A 19,153-nucleotide genomic window follows, 5' to 3' on the forward strand; every position below is an offset into this window, starting at 1 on the left:
TTGCGCGGAACCTCTGTGAGTCAAGCCCACATTGTTTTCGATGTTCTATTTGCGAGGCCGGTATGTCTGATCTCTGCAAACTGTTAATTTATGTACCCTACCACCAGCAGTAATGTAGCCCTGTCTTTATTAGCAGCAGCGAAGAAAACGTAGATTAGCGGTTCTTGCCAAATAGGCTTCATTACGCTTGCCAAGTGGGTGCCAAACGTCACCATCTGGTTGCTGCTATTCCCATTATAGCCCGTAGCGGTGTAGCCTGCATTATTGACTCTTAGACTCAACTCAATTCAGTAAACGTTATTTATGTTTTACCATTAGACCGGTAGATCAGTGCGCACTTACCCTACCTCAATACGTCATCGGTAAATCCAAACAGACAGGGAATGCCACAGCCCACTCTCCACAATATCTGTTTTCCGGGGCAGACATATGAGAGAGGATTACCATAATTGCAACTAGCAGCCTAGATTCTTAAGAACTAGATTACGAGACTAAGATATGTTTCTCCCTCACTCTCTTTTGTTCCACTTGTTTCCCACCTATTTTCAGCATGTCTGTCAACCACGGTGCCAAAAATGTCATTATCCACATCTTGGCCTAGGTAGGGTACTGTCTCACAGGTTTAGATAGAATACTTACAAACTGAAGTGTTTATGCAGGGTTTGGAGTCCAGCTCTGATAGTGAGGGAAAGAGTTTCAGCAGTAACAATGACCCATGGACCCGGGAAGGCTGCCCATAGGGACCTGCCAGACCAGCAGAGCCTGAAGCTGGCTTCCTCCCTAGACAGAGACTACACACCAGCGGGGCAGGCTATAACAATCATAATGAGCTACTGCTACTGGGGTATAATCTGTGGATTGGCAATGATGAAGTTTGTATGCCAGACGCCCAGACCACAAAATTGAACATTGCTGTAGGTTACATCTCTGAACATATATCAGATATTTCGGGGAGATGCCTTGCAATGTAAATTATCTCAGGTAATATGCTTGTAGTTGATTACTCATAGAAAAAATATCATACACTCTTATCTAAGGCGATTTACAATCATACGTGCATATAATTTCCATGAGTGGCCCCAGCGGGAATCGAACCCAAGACCATTGGTGTTACAAGCGCCATGGTCAACCAACTGAGCCACAAAAGACCAGGATATTTAAGCCGTCCTGGGTGTGGTATACAATGCTATTCACCATTTAATACTAACATACTTCATTCAATACACTTATGGACATCTGCAATATGGAACCAATTATATTTATTGCTGATTAAACGGTCAAACATTTTGAATGTTTACTATTGCACTTTTATCTAGCTCATCAGAGGATCGTTTTGTATATAAGCTTTCTAACATCAGAAGATAAGACTGATAACGGAACAGTGTCGCAAGAGAGACAAGAGAACAGGTTAAGACACTTCAATTAATACGTTTATCAACATGTATTCTGTTGTGGATAAAACAGAATGTTCATTTATACGAATCGTACGTTTTAGATTTGTGTCATTCCTGAAATCCGTCATTAGGGCTGCAATGTTTAGTTTGTCTGTCCTGGGTTATCCCGGTGGGATCAATTTGAATCCGGTGATAGATTTTAACCTTAGTTTTGGAACTGGGCTTAGTTTTGGAACTGGGCGTAAACTTGATGTCCTACTCTGGCCAACGGCGAAGTCGGCTCAAAACAAAAGAGACGTAATTAAGCACGTGGAGTGATGAGTAGGAATCTGTGTTTTCACCTGCAAAAAATGATTGCTTTATATAAAAACGCTTTATCTGCATATAAAAACTAGTTTGAAAATATAAACATTTGTTTTATGGAAAATATATGTATGTTTCTGGAAGATGTACCATATCGACTTGTTGACATAAATGACCGAGCAGCGCAGATTAATGTTTCATTTGAGATGGGCGTTCCTCCCTCCCCAATTTCACCCGAGGACGTGACGGTTCAACCCAGGCCAGCCCAATAGAGCTGCCTCAATGATATTGTTTCCTCGTGTGTATCTTTCGATGCTCAATCGGATTGAAGTCTGTGCCACAACCAGGACAGTAACAGCCTAGATTATCCTCTGTGTGAATTTGTATGCACATTTTTAGATCGTTGCTGGAGCTACAATTTTTGCCACAACGACTGTGATTATATTATCTCTCCCTGTGTGGATCATTCTGTGATAGCTCAGAGTTCCACTCTGATTAAATGTTTTGCCACAAAAATGACAGAGATATAATTTATTTCCTGTGTGAATCTTCATATGTGTTCTTAGATTTCCATTCTGGTTGAATCCTTGGCACAATGACGACAATTAAATGATTTCTCCCCTGTGTGAATCCTCATATGCATTTGTAGATGTCAACTCCGAATGAACGTTTTGCCACAAACGATATGGCTTCTACCCTGTGTGGGTCCTCATGTATATTTTCAGATCTCCATTCTGATTTAAAGGCAGGCAAAATATGTTTCCCCTATGTGGCTTCTCATGTGCATCAGTTTACCCTTCTTGCTGAACCATTTACCATAAACATGACAAAAGCTATCTGCATTGTGAGTTTCTTTAATCATTTCCGTGGACTTTGTATGTTTTCCACACAGACCACATATCTGTTAATTATCCGGGTTTGCACACGTTAAATCAATGAGCCTGTGTGATGAAAAGACGTGCCACACACTTTTACAACAACGGGGATTAGCATGATTTGCCTGGGTCAACTGTGTGGATGTTATCCCTTAGTATTGATACGGGACCTCTGTCCTTTTAGCATATTTGTTCTCTTTGATTTGACTGGTTTAAAACCTGATACGGACCCTCCATTCTTCATGCCATTGTCACTTTCATTGTTTTCACTCTGAGCTGCAGAACAGTCTGGATTTACTGCAGATAATATCTCCTCAGCAGCAGCTGTTGATCTGTCATTGAGAAAATCCATATAGAAAACTAATACATGGCCATATATAGACTTATACAGTGCCTTGCGAAAGTATTCGGCCCCCTTGAACTTTGCGACCTTTTGCCACATTTCAGGCTTCAAACATAAAGATATAAAACTGTCTTTTTTTGTGAAGAATCAACAACAAATGGGACACAATCATGAAGTGGAACGACATTTATTGGATATTTCAAACTTTTTTAACAAATCAAAAACTGAAAAATTGGGCGTGCAAAATTATTCAGCCCCTTTACTTTCAGTGCAGCAAACTCTCTCCAGAAGTTCAGTTAGGATCTCTGAATGATCCAATGTTGACCTAAATGACTAATGATGATAAATACAATCCACCTGTGTGTAATCAAGTCTCTGTATAAATGCACCTGCACTGTGATAGTCTCAGAGGTCCGTTAAAAGCGCAGAGAGCATCATGAAGAACAAGGAACACACCAGGCAGGTCCGAGATACTGTTGTGAAGAAGTTTAAAGCCGGATTTGGATACAAAAAGATTTCCCAAGCTTTAAACATCCCAAGGAGCACTGTGCAAGCGATAATATTGAAATGGAAGGAGTATCAGACCACTGCAAATCTACCAAGACCTGGCCGTCCCTCTAAACTTTCAGCTCATACAAGGAGAAGACTGATCAGAGATGCAGCCAAGAGGCCCATGATCACTCTGGATGAACTGCAGAGATCTACAGCTGAGGTGGGAGACTCTGTCCATAGGACAACAATCAGTCGTATATTGCACAAATCTGGCCTTTATGGAAGAGTGGCAAGAAGAAAGCCCTTTCTTAAAGATATCCATAAAAAGTGTTGTTTAAAGTTTGCCACAAGCCACCTGGGAGACACACCAAACATGTGGAAGAAGGTGCTCTGGTCAGATGAAACCAAAATTTAACTTTTTGGCAACAATGCAAAACGTTATGTTTGGCGTAAAAGCAACACAGCTGAACACACCATCCCCACTGTCAAACGTGGTGGTGGCAGCATCATGGTTTGGGCCTGCTTTTCTTCAGCAGGGACAGGGAAGATGGTTAAAATAGATGGGAAGATGGATGGAGCCAAATACAGGACCATTCTGGAAGAAAACCTGATGGAGTCTGCAAAAGACCTGAGACTGGGACGGAGATTTGTCTTCCAACAAGACAATGATCCAAAACATAAAGCAAAATCTACAATGGAATGGTTCAATAATAAACATATCCAGGTGTTAGAATGGCCAAGTCAAAGTCCAGACCTGAATTCAATCGAGAATCTGTGGAAAGAACTGAAAACTGCTGTTCACAAATGCTCTCCATCCAACCTCACTGAGCTCGAGCTGTTTTGCAAGGAGGAATGGGAAAAAATGTCAGTCTCTCGATGTGCAAAACTGATAGAGACATACCCCAAGCGACTTACAGCTGTAATCACAGCAAAAGGTGGCGCTACAAAGTATTAACTTAAGGGGGCTGAATAATTTTGCACGCCCAATTTTTCAGTTTTTGATTTGTTAAAAAAGTTTGAAATATCCAATAAATGTCGTTCCACTTCATGATTGTGTCCCACTTGTTGTTGATTCTTCACAAAAAAATACAGTTTTATATCTTTATGTCCAAACAACTACCTCTTTCCCTACTGTATTTAATTTATTTCTTTATTTTGCTCCTTTGCACCCCATTATTTTTATTTCTACTTTGCACTTTGCACATTCTTCCATTGCAAATCTACCATTCCAGTGTTTTACTTGCTATATTGTATTTACTTTGCCACCATGGCCTTTTTTTGCCTCTACCTCCCTTATCTCACCTCATTTGCTCACATCGTATTTAGACTTGTTTATACTGTATTATTGACTGTATGTTTGTTTTACTCCATGTGTAATTCTATGTCGTTGTCTGTGTCGAACTGCTTTGCTTTATCTTGGCCAGGTCGCAATTGTAAATGAGAACTTGTTCTCAACTTGCCTACCTGGTTAAATAAAGGTGAAATAAAATAAAAAAATAAAAATAATTGAGATTAGATTGAGAATGCGTAGACTATTGTAGGTTTATCATTTGTGATGTACACATCTTTGAAAACCAACAGAAACCTATCTAAGTATGAATGTTTATTTTTGTACACTATGGTTGTGGTTGCACATAAGGTTGTGGATTCACCTTGTTTTTATAAAACATGGCTAAGATATTGTTGTTGCCAGTGGTAATGTTAGACTGTAAATCTTGGTGGGGCAAAAAAATAAAAAATGCCAGCAATGCCACAACACAACACTAAACAATACATGAATTGCACTATAATGGTGCCAAACGGTGCCCACACACTATTAGGGCTTACATAAAGCTGCCACAACAGCAGTCCCAACATCTCACCACTGCTACACCTGGCTATCAGCGGAGCCTTGTCTGGCATCGAAACAGTTCATTCAGCCTCATTTACTGCCTTTGTATAAAAAAAACATAGCTGATATGGCTGACTTGCTTAAACAAATGTGGTTTCTAATGACAATTGAGATGTACAAACTATGGCATAAGGGGACGACAAGCGGATAAGAGGCGATCCATAATTTTGATTAAGACATTAATGAGCGAGCTAGGACGGAATTAATGTTAGTCAATATAACTATTTGGTTAGCACTTTTGAAATGTACAGCGACAGAATTTCGAACATGGACCTTTCTTACCTGTACACCAAGTCAGAACTGTAGGATAAATAAAGGGGGCATATAAGCAGACAATGAAAGCTTTTAACCTTTTAAATAGTATGTGATACTATTTCTCTAAAACAGCTTATAGGCTACATGTGCACCACCAAGTCAGAACAGTAGGTGAAATTAAGAGTGGTAAATAGACCAAATGATTAGGGTGAGGCACATGGGCTACTAACAGCTTGCTACACAACATACACTTAGTATTACTTTCTTAGCTACAGTATACATATCTCCCTGGCATATTACATCATTTATGCAGCAGCAAACAATACATTGTTGGACTCACCTTGTTGTGCTGTGATCACTTGAACAGGAAGGTGGTGCGGCGGTCCTTTGTGGGCAAATGTTGTCAAAGTCTGGCATTCTCTGGATTCATGGTGCTTTCAAAACAACTGGAGGCCGGATTTAAAATTCTGAGTTGGATGAAAGTTCTAAATGTATTTCCCAGTCGGAGCTCGTTTATTCCCAACTTCCCAGTTGTCTTGACCTCACCGAAGTCATGTTTTTGCAGTTCCGAGTTAAGTTGTTTTGAATGAGGCACAATCATGCTTCATAGACAGCATTGCCAATGTTGAATGTTTATCATTTTAAACTTGGAAAAGAGCTCCTTAATCCCAGATTTGGGACCACACAGCCACTGTCACTGATTCCTTCCAAACCACTCGTTGAATTTGCGATTTCCAACTTGTTGTGTAATGTTTATGTCCGATGGATGATGAGCACCTACACATTTTATCTATAATTTCTCTTCATTCTTTCTCTTCATATGACAAGGTTTAAAAAGGATTTGCCAGTAGATTGTCAACTTGATTCATGATGATGACTGCTAGCTAAGATTTTGAAAGTATGATGTTGACATGATTCGTCCAATCAAAGCTACTGTACATATGTGATTTGACATAATTTTATCTGTGGACAATGGCCTTCTTGGATGAGCACTTCTAATGTAACTCTATGGCAGCACCCAAAGGGCTAGAATTACCGAGGTCACCTCTTAAACTTTGCGGTGACGTCGTGTCCCGTGAGTGACAGAACACTGAGTCAATCACAGCGCAATGCTCTGTATTTTCTGCTGGCTTGCCCCACCACCACAGAAAGCACTCAGCTAGGCTGAAACACCTACATTTTGAAGCTGTCTTACTCAAGAAAACAAAAAAAGATACCATGTTTGTATGCAGCTTTATTAACTCAATGATATTATATTTACATTGTTTGCAATGTATCACTTTAATGCAAAACAGGAAAACCCCCCTTAAAAATGTTGGGCTCAAAACAGCTAATATTATCATATTACAACTGGTTGTTGTAATCAATGACTGTATATGGTTGAACTCCTTGAGTTCTCCAAGGTTTTCCATTGGGAATTCCTTATGCCTGTTGCTCACAGCAAGGGGCACAGGTATCTCTCCTCCACTCAACAACACTCGAAGAAGACGCCTGTGACAACTAAAACCGTTTCTTCTCCCATCTATTTTTTCTGTGTTCTCATAAACAGGCATGTGGTGTAGACAAGCACATAATCTACATAAAATATTCGTCTAAATGGTTATCTGAGTGACACTTACCTTTTATGTTGAAATTGTAAAGTTGAAATGTGTAAATTGATTTGAGTGAAAACGGTTAGTGATCTTGACATAGAGATGACTGGGTTTGCGGCTATACAAGGCTAGCCCACAGAATAACATAAGAAAAAATTGAAGCAGATCATTTTCTGGTTTGAAATGATTGATTTATAGCTCCTCTGAGGTAATATTGTAGTTTATTTTCTACTCCGCTTACATGGTCTAGGGACTGACATCTCCCCACCCAAGTGTTATGTATTACAGAGTTGTATTTCTAGAGAAAAACTGTATATGTTAAGCCAACTGCGCTAAAGCTAGCCTGTCAAGCCTATAGGGTAGCTATTAGCTTAGCAGCTACCGTTAGCTGGCTTATGGCTCATTTACCTATTTAAAAGATAAAACAGCCTAACCGCGCTACTTAACACCCGCCTGCTTCCCCCGGCCAAACCCTCCCTTAACCCAGAGGCCAGCTTCACCAATACGTTGGAGGAAACACCATTCAACTGATGACCGAAGTCAGCCAGTAGGTGCATGGCCCGCCAGAAGGAGTCGCTAGAGCGCGATGCGCCAAGTAAAGCTCCCCCAGCCAAACCCTCCCTTAACCCGGAGGACACTTGGCCAATTGTGGTTATAGTGTTGGGCCAGGAACCGAAAGGTTGCTAGATTGAATCCCCGAGCTGACAAGGTAAAAATCTGTTGTTCTACAACTGAACAAGGCAGTTAACCCACTGTTCCTAGGCCGTCATTGTAAATAAGAATTTGTTCTTAACTGACTTGCCTAGTTAAATAAAAATAAAATGGGAACCAGGGACCATCTGCACACAGCGACAACAGCCACCCTTGAAGCATCGTTACCCATCGCTCCACAAAAGCCATGGCCCTTGCAGAGCAAGGGGAACAACTACTTCAAGGTCTCAGAGCGAGTGACGTCGCCGATTGAAACACTATTAGCGTGCACCCCACTAACTAGCTAGCCATTTCACATCGGTTACATGTGTATTCTTTTTTCTTGAAACATAGTACACGATCGTTAACTCTTACATCATCTGAAATTAAGATAAATAATGAGAACATATTTTTTAAATACAAGTCAATTTATTAGCTAATAGAACTATTTTAAATACAGAGGATGTGTTACTGTACTTACAGTACTTTCTAGTCTTTTACAGCATCTGAGTGAATTATTTATGTTTTGTAGATTGAAATTCACCCAGGCTCAAATGTTACTGTCCCAAATAATGTCTGGATGGCGGAGTTGTCAACCGTGATGGAGAGGTCTTGGAGCGGCCATCCCAGGAGGAAGAGCAGCTCGGTTTTGCCGAGATCATGGCTAGGAGGGGCCTTGGGGGTCAGGGAGTAGCTTTCTCAGGCTCAATAGAATTGTCACTTCTTTGGAGGTCTCCAACTCAGAATGCAAGTATAAGGATAACAGGTGTTGTTTCGGAGATACAGTACATGACCAAACGTATGTGGACACCTGCACGTCAAACATCTCATTGCAAAATCAAATGCATTAATATGGAGTTGGTCCCTCCTTTGCTGCTATAACAGCCTCAACTCTTCTGGAAAGGCTTTCCACTAGATGTTGGAACATTTTTGTGGGGACATGCTTCCATTCAGTCACAAGAGCATTAGTGAGGTCGGGCACTGATGTTGGGCTATTAGGTCTGGCTCGCAGTCGGCGTTACAATTCATCCCAAAGGTGTTCGATGGAGCTGAGGTAAGGCTCTGTGCAGGCCAGTCAAGTTCTTCCACACCGATCTCGACAAACCATTTCTGTATGGAGCTCGCTTTGTGCACGGCGGCATTGTCATGCTGAAACAGGAAAGCGCCTTCCCCAAACTGTTGCCACAAAGTTGGAATCACAGAATCATCAGAATGTCATTGTATTCTGTAGCATTAAGATTTCCCTTCACTGGAACGAAGGGGCCTAGCCCGAACCATGAAAAACAGCCCCATAACATTATTCCTCCTCCACCAAACTTTACAGTTGGCACTATGCATTCGGGCAGGTAGAATTCTCCTGGCATCCGCCAAACCCAGATTCGTCCATCGGACTGCCAGATGGTGAAGCATGATTCATCACTTCAGAGAACGCGTTTCCACTGCTCCAGAGTCCAATGTCCAGCCGACGCTTGGCATTGTGCATGATGATCTTAGGCTTGTGTGCGGCTGCTCGGCCATAGAAACCCATTTCATGAAGCTCCCGACAAACAGTCATTTTGCTGATGTTGCTTCCAGAGGCAGTTTTGATCTCGGTAGTGAGTGTTGCAACCGAGGACAGACAACTTTTACGCGCTTCAGCACTCGGCGTTCTCGTTCTGTGAACTTGTGTGGCCCACCACTTCGCGGATGAGCCGTGGTTGCTCATAGACGTTTCCAATTCACAATAACAGCACTTACAGTTGACCAGAGCAGTTCTAGCAGGGCAGAAATTTGACAAACTGATTTGTTGGAAAGGTGGGATCCTATGACGGGGCCACGTTGAAAGTCACTGAGCTCTTCAGTAAGGCCATTCTACTGACAATGTTTGTCTATGGAGATTGCATGGCGGTGTGCTCAATTTTATACACCTGTCAGCAACAAGTGTGACTGAAAGAGCCAAATCCACTAATTTGAACAGGTGTCCATATACATTTTGTATATATAATGTATCGGTCTCAAGGCATCTATAGGCGCATGGGCAGCGCCATTGAGACATACAACGTTGTGATCTGCTAGCTACTATACCAGGAGACTTCCAGCAATTTTGCTAAGCTAATGATATGCTAACTTCAATCATCTCCAAACTGTACGCAGAGGCATACATTTTTTAATGAGTTCATCTGACTCTGGGTAAGTCGAAAAACGACCTAAATCTCAAAATCTTGCAGTATCCCATTAAAAATGCATCCACCATAACATGATTGGGGTCAATTTCAATTAAATACATTGTAGGATGTTAAAGGGAGTTTGCTGTTTTACACCTTATAATCAGATTGCTAACAAACAAAAATATGGGGGTGATGGGGGCAATTAGTCAAAGTTCAAAGTTTGTGGCCAAATCCCCTCAAGTTGCCAGTGGTTATTTAAACAACTCTAAGTAATGGAATACAGTTTCTCCTGGCCCATGGACTACTTTCAGGGTAAGGAACCATCCGACTGACTAAGGCGTAAAAAAAGTTAACTATCCTTTAAATTTACAAATCAATCATTGCAAATAGGGCATTCATGTTCAAGGATTTTTAAATTAAACTGAATTGGATCATTTCATGACCCCAAAAACAACCCATAACTGTTCTATGTGCTCTTTATTTTATATTTGTTGCTTTCCCTCTGCAGATGCTGTCATGACGCACTTCCTGGATGCAACAAAAGGGACAAGAGGGAACGGTGTAAAACAGTAAAATGGCTGAATTGAGAAATGATGAAAGAAAAACAATGAAATGAATAGGATTACATTTAAGTTGAGTGTTTAGTGTAGTTTGTTCTAAGATTTTATTACCATGAATGACTACAAGGATCACTGAAATCCCATAACATACATGTTAACACATACTGTTAACATAAGGGACATATTTGTTATAAACATTTTAATACTACATGACACATGAGCATTTAAGTATTATACATGTATGCAGATTACTGAAAAAAAAATATATAATAATAATAATAAATATATAGAAATGCAACATGCAACAATTTAAAAGATTTTGCTGAGTTACAGTTCATATAAGGAAATCAGTCAATTGAAATAGAATTCATTAGGCCCTAATCTACAGATTTCACATGACTGGGCAGGGGCACAGCCATGGGTGCAACATGGCCAATGTACTGAATAAATGCACTTGTAAATGTAGAGTGGGAAAGTGATTAAAACATACAATCCCTGGATGAAGAAAATATAATTTCCAGAAGTATTCATGATATGAATCGGCCCACTTGAGCATATCATCAATCATTGCATCTTACTTGTCTCCCCTGTGAGTCGTTGTCTACTTTTAAGATGTGTGTCAATCCTGAAACATCTGTCACAACAACTGCAACGATATCATTTCTCCCCTGTGTGGGACTTTCTATGATATTTCAGATTTCCACTCTGATTGAATGCTTTGCCACAATCAGGGCAGCGAAATGGCTTCTCCCCTGTGTGAATCCGGATGTGTTTCTTCAGATCGCCGCTGGTGCTGAATCCTTTGCCACAAACAGGGCAGTGACACGTTTTCTCCCCTGTGTGGCTTCTCATGTGCACGATCAGATTGCTGTTTAAGGTGAACCATTTACTACAAACATGACAACAATACCTAGCTGCAATGTGAGTTTGGAGGTGATCTTTCATACTTTCTGTTGACGCCATATGCTTTCCACACACTCCACAAAGTGATTCTTTATCGTTTGTGTGAGTTTGAACATGTTTAAATAATAAGCCCATGTAATGAAAATACTTGCCACACACCTTACAACAACCAGGAGTAGCATGACCTTGCCTAGGTGATTTCAGGTGGAACAACGGTGTGGATTTGTTATCCTTAGTGTTGATAAGGGAGCTTTGTAATTTTACCATCTTTATTCTCTGTGATTTGACTGACTTGAAACCTGACGGAGGTCCGCCAGTCTCCATCCCACTGTCACTTTCACTGTTTTCACTCGGAGCTGCAGAACAGTCTGGATTTACTGCAGAGAGGGGCTGAAAGACACTGGTTGGTTCTGATTCTCCGTAGTCCTCTCCATCAGGTTCTGTTTTGATCTGTTCAGTTGTAGTGCTGGGTAGAGTGTCTCTCTCTCTGTTTCCTTCCTTTTGGGCTTGATAGGGATGTGAGGGTTGAGTTGGGTCATAAGCAGGAGTGAATATGGAGTCTTTAGTGTGAGCCTCAAGCCCTTGAGGCTGCTCTTCCTCCTGACTGGCCCCACGTTCCTCTTTGATCTGTGTGGACTCTGGGTCCTCATGCCTCAGACTGGGGCTCCACTCCTGCTCACAGTGCTGCTGCTCCGGGGGAATCTCCACTTCAGAGACAGAGAGACAGAGCTGCTGGAGGTCTGGGGTAAAGGAGAAAGAATGAAAATCAGTGCTGACATTATGCCAAGGTTTATCCTAGGATTTTTTTCAGCAGTGACTCTCTTGCACTGGCTCTATGCACACTCACTGGACCCTGCCCACACACATGGATATTGACAGCACACACACTCACACATACACTACCGTTCAAAAGTTTGGGGTCACTTAGAAATGTCCTTGTTTCTGAAAGAAAAGCAAATTTTGTTGTCCATTAAAATAACATCAAATTGATCAGAAATACAGTGTAGACATTCTTAATACTGTAAATGACTATTGTAGCTGAAAACGGCAGATTTGTAATGGAATATCTACATAGGCATACAGAGGCCCATTATCAGCAACCATCACTCCTGTGTTCCAATGGCACGTTGTGTTAGCTAATCCAGGTTTAGCATTTTAAAAGGCTAATTGATCATTAGAAAACCCTTTTGCAATTATGTTAGCACAGCTGAAAACTGTTGTCATGATAAAAGAAGCAATAAAACTGTCCTTCTTTAGACTAGTTGAGTATCTGGAGCATTAGCATTTGTGAGTTTGATTACAGGCTCAAAATGGCCAGAAACTCATCAGTCTATTCTTGTTCTGAGAAATGAAGGCTATTCCATGCAAGACATTTCCAAGAAACTGAAGATCTGGTACATTGCTGCGACCTACTCCCTTCACAGAACAGCACAAACTGGCGCTAACCAGAATAGAAAAAGGAGTGGGAAGCCCTGGTGTGCAAAACACCAGTCTCAACGTCAACAGTGAAGAGGCGATGCTGGCCTTCTAGGCAGAGTCGCAAAGAAAAATCCATATCTCAGACTGGCCAATAAAAATAAAAGATTAAGATGGGCAAAGGAACACAGGCCCTGGACAGAGGAACTGCCTAGAAGGCCAGCATCCTGGAGTTCACTGTTGGCGTTGAGACTGGAGTTTTGCGTGTACTATTTAGTGAAGCTGCCAATTGAGGACTTGTGAGGCGTCTGTTTCTCAAACTAGACACTAATGTACTTGTCCTCTTGCTCAGTTGTGCACCGGGGCCTCCCACCCCTCTTTCTATTTTGGCTAGAGCCTGTTTGCGCTGCCATTAGAACACAGGAGTGATGGTTGCTTATAACAGGCCTCTGTATGCCTATGTAGATATTCCATTAAAAGAAAATCAGCCGTTTCCAGCTAAAATAGTCATTTACAATGTCTACACTGTATTTCTGATCAATTTGATGTTATTTTAAATGGACAAAAAAATGGGCTTTTCTTTCAAAAACAAGGACATTTCTAAGTGACACCAAACTTGAACGGTAGTGTAGAAACACTTTCACATACTCTGCTGCTACTCTGTTTATTATCTATCCTGATTGCAGAGTCACTTTTACCCCTACCTACATACATACATATTAACTCAACTTACTCGTACCCCTGTACACTCGGTACCCTTTGTACATAATGTCATTGTTATTTTATTGTGTTACTTTTTCCTTTTATGCTAATTATTCGTACTTTTATTGGGAAAGGGCTCGTAAGTAAGCATTTCACGGTAAAGTTTACACCTCCTACACCTGTTGTATTCGGTGCATATGACAAATAAAATTGGATATGATGGGTAGGGTGGAGGGGTGCAATGACAAGCTAGTTGTTCCTGTAGACTTCCACCCGCTTGTACAGACAGTCAGTCACGTGGCTGTGTCTTCCTGTATAACGCAGGCAGACAGACATCGAGGTGTTCGACTGAAGGCTAGAATGGGCAGAATGGGATCTATGGTCTCAGAAAGGCCACCCTCCTGGGCTCTTCGCCCACGACAACCGAGAATGGAGTGACAAACAAAAAAGCATCCAGTCAACAGCAGTCCTATTGGTGAAAATGGTTCATTGATGGGAGAGGTCGAAAGAGAATAGCAAGAATCATGCAAGCTAACAGGCGGGCCACAAACAGGCAAATAACGATGCAGTACCACAGTGGTGTGCAGAATGGATGGGCTATTGCAGCAGACAACCACAGGTTCCACTCCTATCAGCTAAAAACAAGAAAAAGCTGGTTTACCTGGTACTAGATGGGTGTACAAAATAAACTGGCCGGTGAGTGAGTGTATGTATCAAATATATTTTTTGCAGCAGTGGCAAAAATTTAGCTGGGGTGGGTCACCACTGCTAAATGAATATAGGGGAAACACATGACATTTAGACCTACCTAATACAGGTACACTTCCTCTCAAAAATAACTATATTTGACATTGCTCCTTGTGTTTCATAAAATGAAGGTTAAGTAAGTTTGACATAAGCAATGAGTAACAAACCTGCTCTGTCTTGCTTTATCTCAGGTTGAAGAACAATGTCGAGTAGCCTCTGTAGACGGACAACTTCCTCCTGATTCTCTGCTATGGTTTTTTCAACGACCTCGAATATCTCCTCAGCGGCAGCTGTTAATCTATCGTAGAGAAAAACTCTCAACAACTGTATTTTAGACATGTTTAGATAATGCAAGATGAGTAGCTAGCGAGCTGTGTTATTTTAATCGTCTGAAATTCCGCAACACTAAAAAAGTACTTCCGGATCACGGAATTTCAACAAAAATTCAAAGTAAAAGTAGTAGTAGTATAATCGTGTCAATCGTGTCAATAACCTGTATTTAAATTAGATAGCTATTTGATTATTTCGCTAGCTAGCTAACGTTAGCCATGTATGCTTATGTCGATTAGTATGAAGACGGATTCAAGGCCACCATAGAAATATACAAAATCAAATATTTTAACCCCAAAAATGTACAAGACTCTTTGACGACCTGCTCTTTAATTGTCCATGTCACTTGTCAAGATTACTTTCAGCCACTGTTAGCTTTAGCTAGCTAACTGTATAAAGGAATAGCACACTTAAGAGGGGTAATTACATGTTCGATCTAACGTTAACACATCCACTGAACATCCATGTACAACACTGCTATAAGGGTGTAGACTCGGGTCTTTACCTATTAAACCCAAGAGCTGCTAACAGTATTGTGCCGACATCAGTACAGGTTTAAAAATATTAAAATATTTGTGTGACTTACATTTATCTTGTACACCTTGTAAGCATTTGTATCTGTCGTGTGAATGTTGCTGTTTGTGTTTACTTTATCTTTTCTAGTTATTTTATTCTACAAAATGTTTGACATTTCTCAAGGCCATCTTGTCAGACTGTATGGTGAATGACTGTTAAGTTACACACAGTAACACATTTATACACTGCATGTTTCCCCTATATCTAAAAAAAAAAAAAACAGACAGGAAATTGAAACTCGCCTTAGAAAAGACAAAAGGATCTCTGTGCCCAAAGTGCTTCCTTTGTTTTTAGAGCGGATGGAGCTGACAGGAAGTAATTAAGGCTCTTAGCCTCGTTATAACTAAGATATTGTTATTTCTAGAGTTGTTAATGTTTTCGTTGTGTGGGGCCAATATCTCAAGCCTTGATTTTCAAAAAGTGAATTGACATACAACCACAAAAAACTTGGCATATACAGTGCATTCGGAAAGTATAGACTCCTTGACTTTTTCCACATTTTGTTACTTTACAGCCTCATTCTAAAATGGATTAAATCGTTTTTTCCCCCTCATTAATCTAAACTCAATACCCCATAACGACAAAGCAAAAACAGGATTTTAGAAATGTTTGAAAATGTATTAAAAAAAACAACCTGAAAATCACATTCACACATTCACACTTTACTCAGCACTTTGTTGAAGCACCTTTGGCAGTGATTACAGCCTTGAGTCTTCTTGGGTATGACGCCACAAGCTTGGCACACCTGTATTTGGGGAGTTTCTCCCATTCTTCTCTGCAGATCCTCTCAAGCTCTGTCAGGTTGGATGGGGAGCGTCGCTGCACAGCTATTTTTAGGTCTCTCCAGATATGTTCGATCGGCTTCAAGTCCAGGCTCTGGCTGCGCCTCTCAAGGATATTGAGACTTGTCCCGAAGTCACTCCTACTTGTCTTGGCTGTGTGCTCAGGGTTGTTGTCCTGTTGGAAGGTGAACCTTCACCCCAGTCTGAGGTCCTGAGCGCTCTGGAGCAGGTTTTCAACAAGGATCTCTCTGTACTTTGCTCCGTAAATTTTTCCATCAACCCTGACTAGTCTCCCAGTCCCTGCCACTGAAAGACACCCCCACAGCATGATGCTGCAATCACCATGCTTCACCATAGGGATGGTGCCAGGTTTCCTCCAGACTTGATGCTTTGCATTCAGGCCAAAGAGTTCCATTTTGGTTTCATCAGACCAGATAATATTTTTTCTCACAGTCCTTCAGGTGCCTTTTGGAAAACTCCAAGCGGGTTGTCATGTGCCTTTTACTGAGGAGTGACTTCCATCTTGCCACTCTACCATAAAGACCTGATTGGTGGAGTGCTGTAGAAATGGTTGTCCTTCTGGAGGGTTCTCCCATCTCCACAGAGGAACTCTGGATCTCTGTCAGAGTGAGCATCGGGTTCTTGGTCACCTCCCTGACCAAGGTCCTTCTCCCCCGATTGCTCAGTTTGGCCGGGCAGCCAGCTCTAGGAAGAGTCTTGGTGGTTTCAAACTTTCTTTCTTTTTTTTAACTTCTTATGGCTGGGAGGCGCTATTTCCACGTTCGGATGAAAAGCGTGCCCAGAGTAAACTGCCTGCTACTCAAACCCAGAAGCTAAGATGTGCATATTATTAGTAGATTTGGATAAACACTCTGAAGTTTCTAAAACTGTTTGAATGATGTCTGTAAGTATAACAGAACTCATATGGCAGGCGAAAACCTGAGAAAAATCCAACCAGGAAGTGGGAAATCTGAGGTTTGTAGTTTTTCAAGTGATTGCCTATCCAATATACAGTGTAAATTTGGTCCCATTGCCCTTCCTAAGGCTTCCACTAGGTGTCAGTCTTTAGAACGTTGTTTCAGGCTTCTGCTATGAAAGGGGAGAGAATAAGAGCTGTTTGAATCAGGGGTCTAGCAGAAAGCCTTGAGCACGAGCTCTGTTCCTTTTAATTTCTAAAGACAAAGGAATTGTCCGGTTGAAACATTATTGAAGATTTATGATAAAACATCCTAAAGATTGATTCTATACATCGTTTGACATGTTTCTACGAACTGTAATATAACTTAAACTTTTCGTCTGGACCAAGTGCTCGCTCCTTGTGCATTTGGATTACTGGACTAAACGTGCGAACAAAAAATAGGTATTTGGACATAAATTATGGACTTTATCGAACAAAACAAACATTTATTGTGGAACTGGGATTCCTGGGAGTGCATTCCAATGAAGATCATCAAAGGTAAGTTAATATTTATAATGCTATTTCTGACTTTTGTTGCATGGTGTGCTTTTGCTGTAAAGCCTTTTTGAAATCTGATACAGCGGTTGCATTGAGGAGAAGTATATCTTTAATTCTATGCATAACACTTGTATCTTTCATCAAGGTTTATGATGAGTATTCCTGTACATTGATGTGGCTCTCTGCAAAATCACCGGATATTTTGGAGGCAAAACATTACTGAGCATAACACGCCAATGTAAACTAAGATTTTTGGATATAAATATGAACTTGGACCAGTTGAAAAACAAATATGCAAATCAGAGATTCCATGTTTGTGAAAGAATTCACCATGTCAATCTAGAGTTCAGCAACCCTCAGCACCAGGAGGTTAAAGCCTTCCCCACATTAAAAACAGCTCCAAAACCTCCCCTGACTCTGAAGAAATATAAGGCCTTAAGTTGTAATTAGCTATAATTACCTTTCATGCTCATCCTTTTTTTTTTTGTATTGCGATCTATGATCCTTTAGCCTGGGTACCAGTCTTTTTAGCTAACATTCCACTCCTTGTCATTTGCCAAAAAGACTGGCCATTCGGCTATCTCAATGGTTTATGGCACAGTTGCTAATTGATAGTTGGAAACAACATGAACATTTTCCATGGCAACGTTATGGAACATGCGGTTAAGTTATATTATTTGTCCATCTTCTCTTATTAATTGATGTAGTCCAGACAGGCTACTTTAGGAAACTTTCTGAATTGACAGAGATAATTAGTGAACTCGCACATTAAAAGTCTAGATGATAAAAGGCTACACTGATCACATGTGCTTGGCTACCAAATGTATACGTTTCCCCAGCCATAGGCCTAATATTTAAATTGAGGAAATGTGATCATAGCCAAATCATTATTTTAGCGATCCACGTTAGACGTCCCTCCTAACAAAAAGGCCCACATCTTGCTGATGTCAGCTGCTGGGCAGTGCACTTGCCCTTGATATGCGTTTATGGAACTTGCCATTTCCAAAAAGGAGCTCAGTGGGGAATCGGAGATTCCTTGTTTTGCGATTTGTTGCAACAGCCAGGGTTTCATTAAATTGGCCTAGGCACTATATTTTATTACACATTTAATTACACATTTAACTGATGCATTTTGCGATGTTCAACTTTTTTTGGGCACAAAATTGTGCGTCAGACACCCAAAAATGGCAGTTCCCACCGTGAAGCATGAGGAGGAGGTGTGGGGATGCTTTGCTGGTGACACCGATTCGCTGATTTATTTAGAATTCAAGTCACACTTAACCAGCATGGCTACCACAACATTCTGTAGTGATACAGCATCCCATCTGGTTTGTGCTTAGTGGCACTATCATTTGTTTTTCAACAGAACAATGACCCAAAACACATTTCCAGGCTGTGTAAGGGCTGTTTGACCAAGGTCTGCTGCATCAGATGACCTGGCCTCCACAATCATCCGACCTCAACCCAATTGAGATGGTTTGGGATGAGTTGGACCGCTGAGAGAAGGACAAGCATCCAACATATGCTCAGCATATGTGGGAAAGCTCAACATATGTGGGAAATCCTTCAAGACTGTTCGAAAAGCATTCCAGGTGAAGCTGGTAGAGGGAATGCAAAGCTGTTATCAAGGCAAAGGGTAGCTACTTTGAAGAATCTCAAATATAATATATATTTTGATCTGTTTAACACGTTTTTGCTT

At 41.0% G+C, this 19,153-nt stretch overlaps 1 protein-coding gene across 1 annotated transcript; it reads right to left on the reverse strand.

Moving 5' to 3' along the window:
• Positions 1 to 10,607: 10,607 nt before the first annotated feature.
• On the reverse strand, positions 10,608 to 14,728 carry LOC110493479 (zinc finger and SCAN domain-containing protein 2). Its single transcript, XM_021567779.2, has 2 exons — positions 14,478 to 14,728; positions 10,608 to 12,185 (listed from the first exon to the last, which is right to left on the reverse strand). Exons 1-2 carry the CDS (start codon positions 14,647 to 14,649, stop codon positions 11,200 to 11,202), a joined length of 1,158 nt encoding a protein of 385 aa, XP_021423454.2. The 5' UTR covers positions 14,650 to 14,728; the 3' UTR covers positions 10,608 to 11,199.
• Between the last annotated feature and the right edge of the window lie 4,425 nt (positions 14,729 to 19,153).

Source organism: Oncorhynchus mykiss, chromosome 2 (assembly GCF_013265735.2).
Source record: "Oncorhynchus mykiss isolate Arlee chromosome 2, USDA_OmykA_1.1, whole genome shotgun sequence".
Classification (NCBI taxonomy): Eukaryota; Metazoa; Chordata; class Actinopteri; order Salmoniformes; family Salmonidae; genus Oncorhynchus; species Oncorhynchus mykiss.

What these genes read in the sequence shown, in the direction of transcription:
- LOC110493479 (XM_021567779.2), bottom strand. Translation starts at nt 14,649, where the DNA reads ATGTCTAAAATACAGTTGTTGAGAGTTTTTCTCTACGATAGATTAACA. An exon ending in GATAAAGCAAGACAGAGCAG is followed by an intron (nt 12,186 to 14,477) that starts GTTTGTTACTCA and finishes CCTTTACCCCAG; the next exon opens with ACCTCCAGCAGCTCTGTCTC.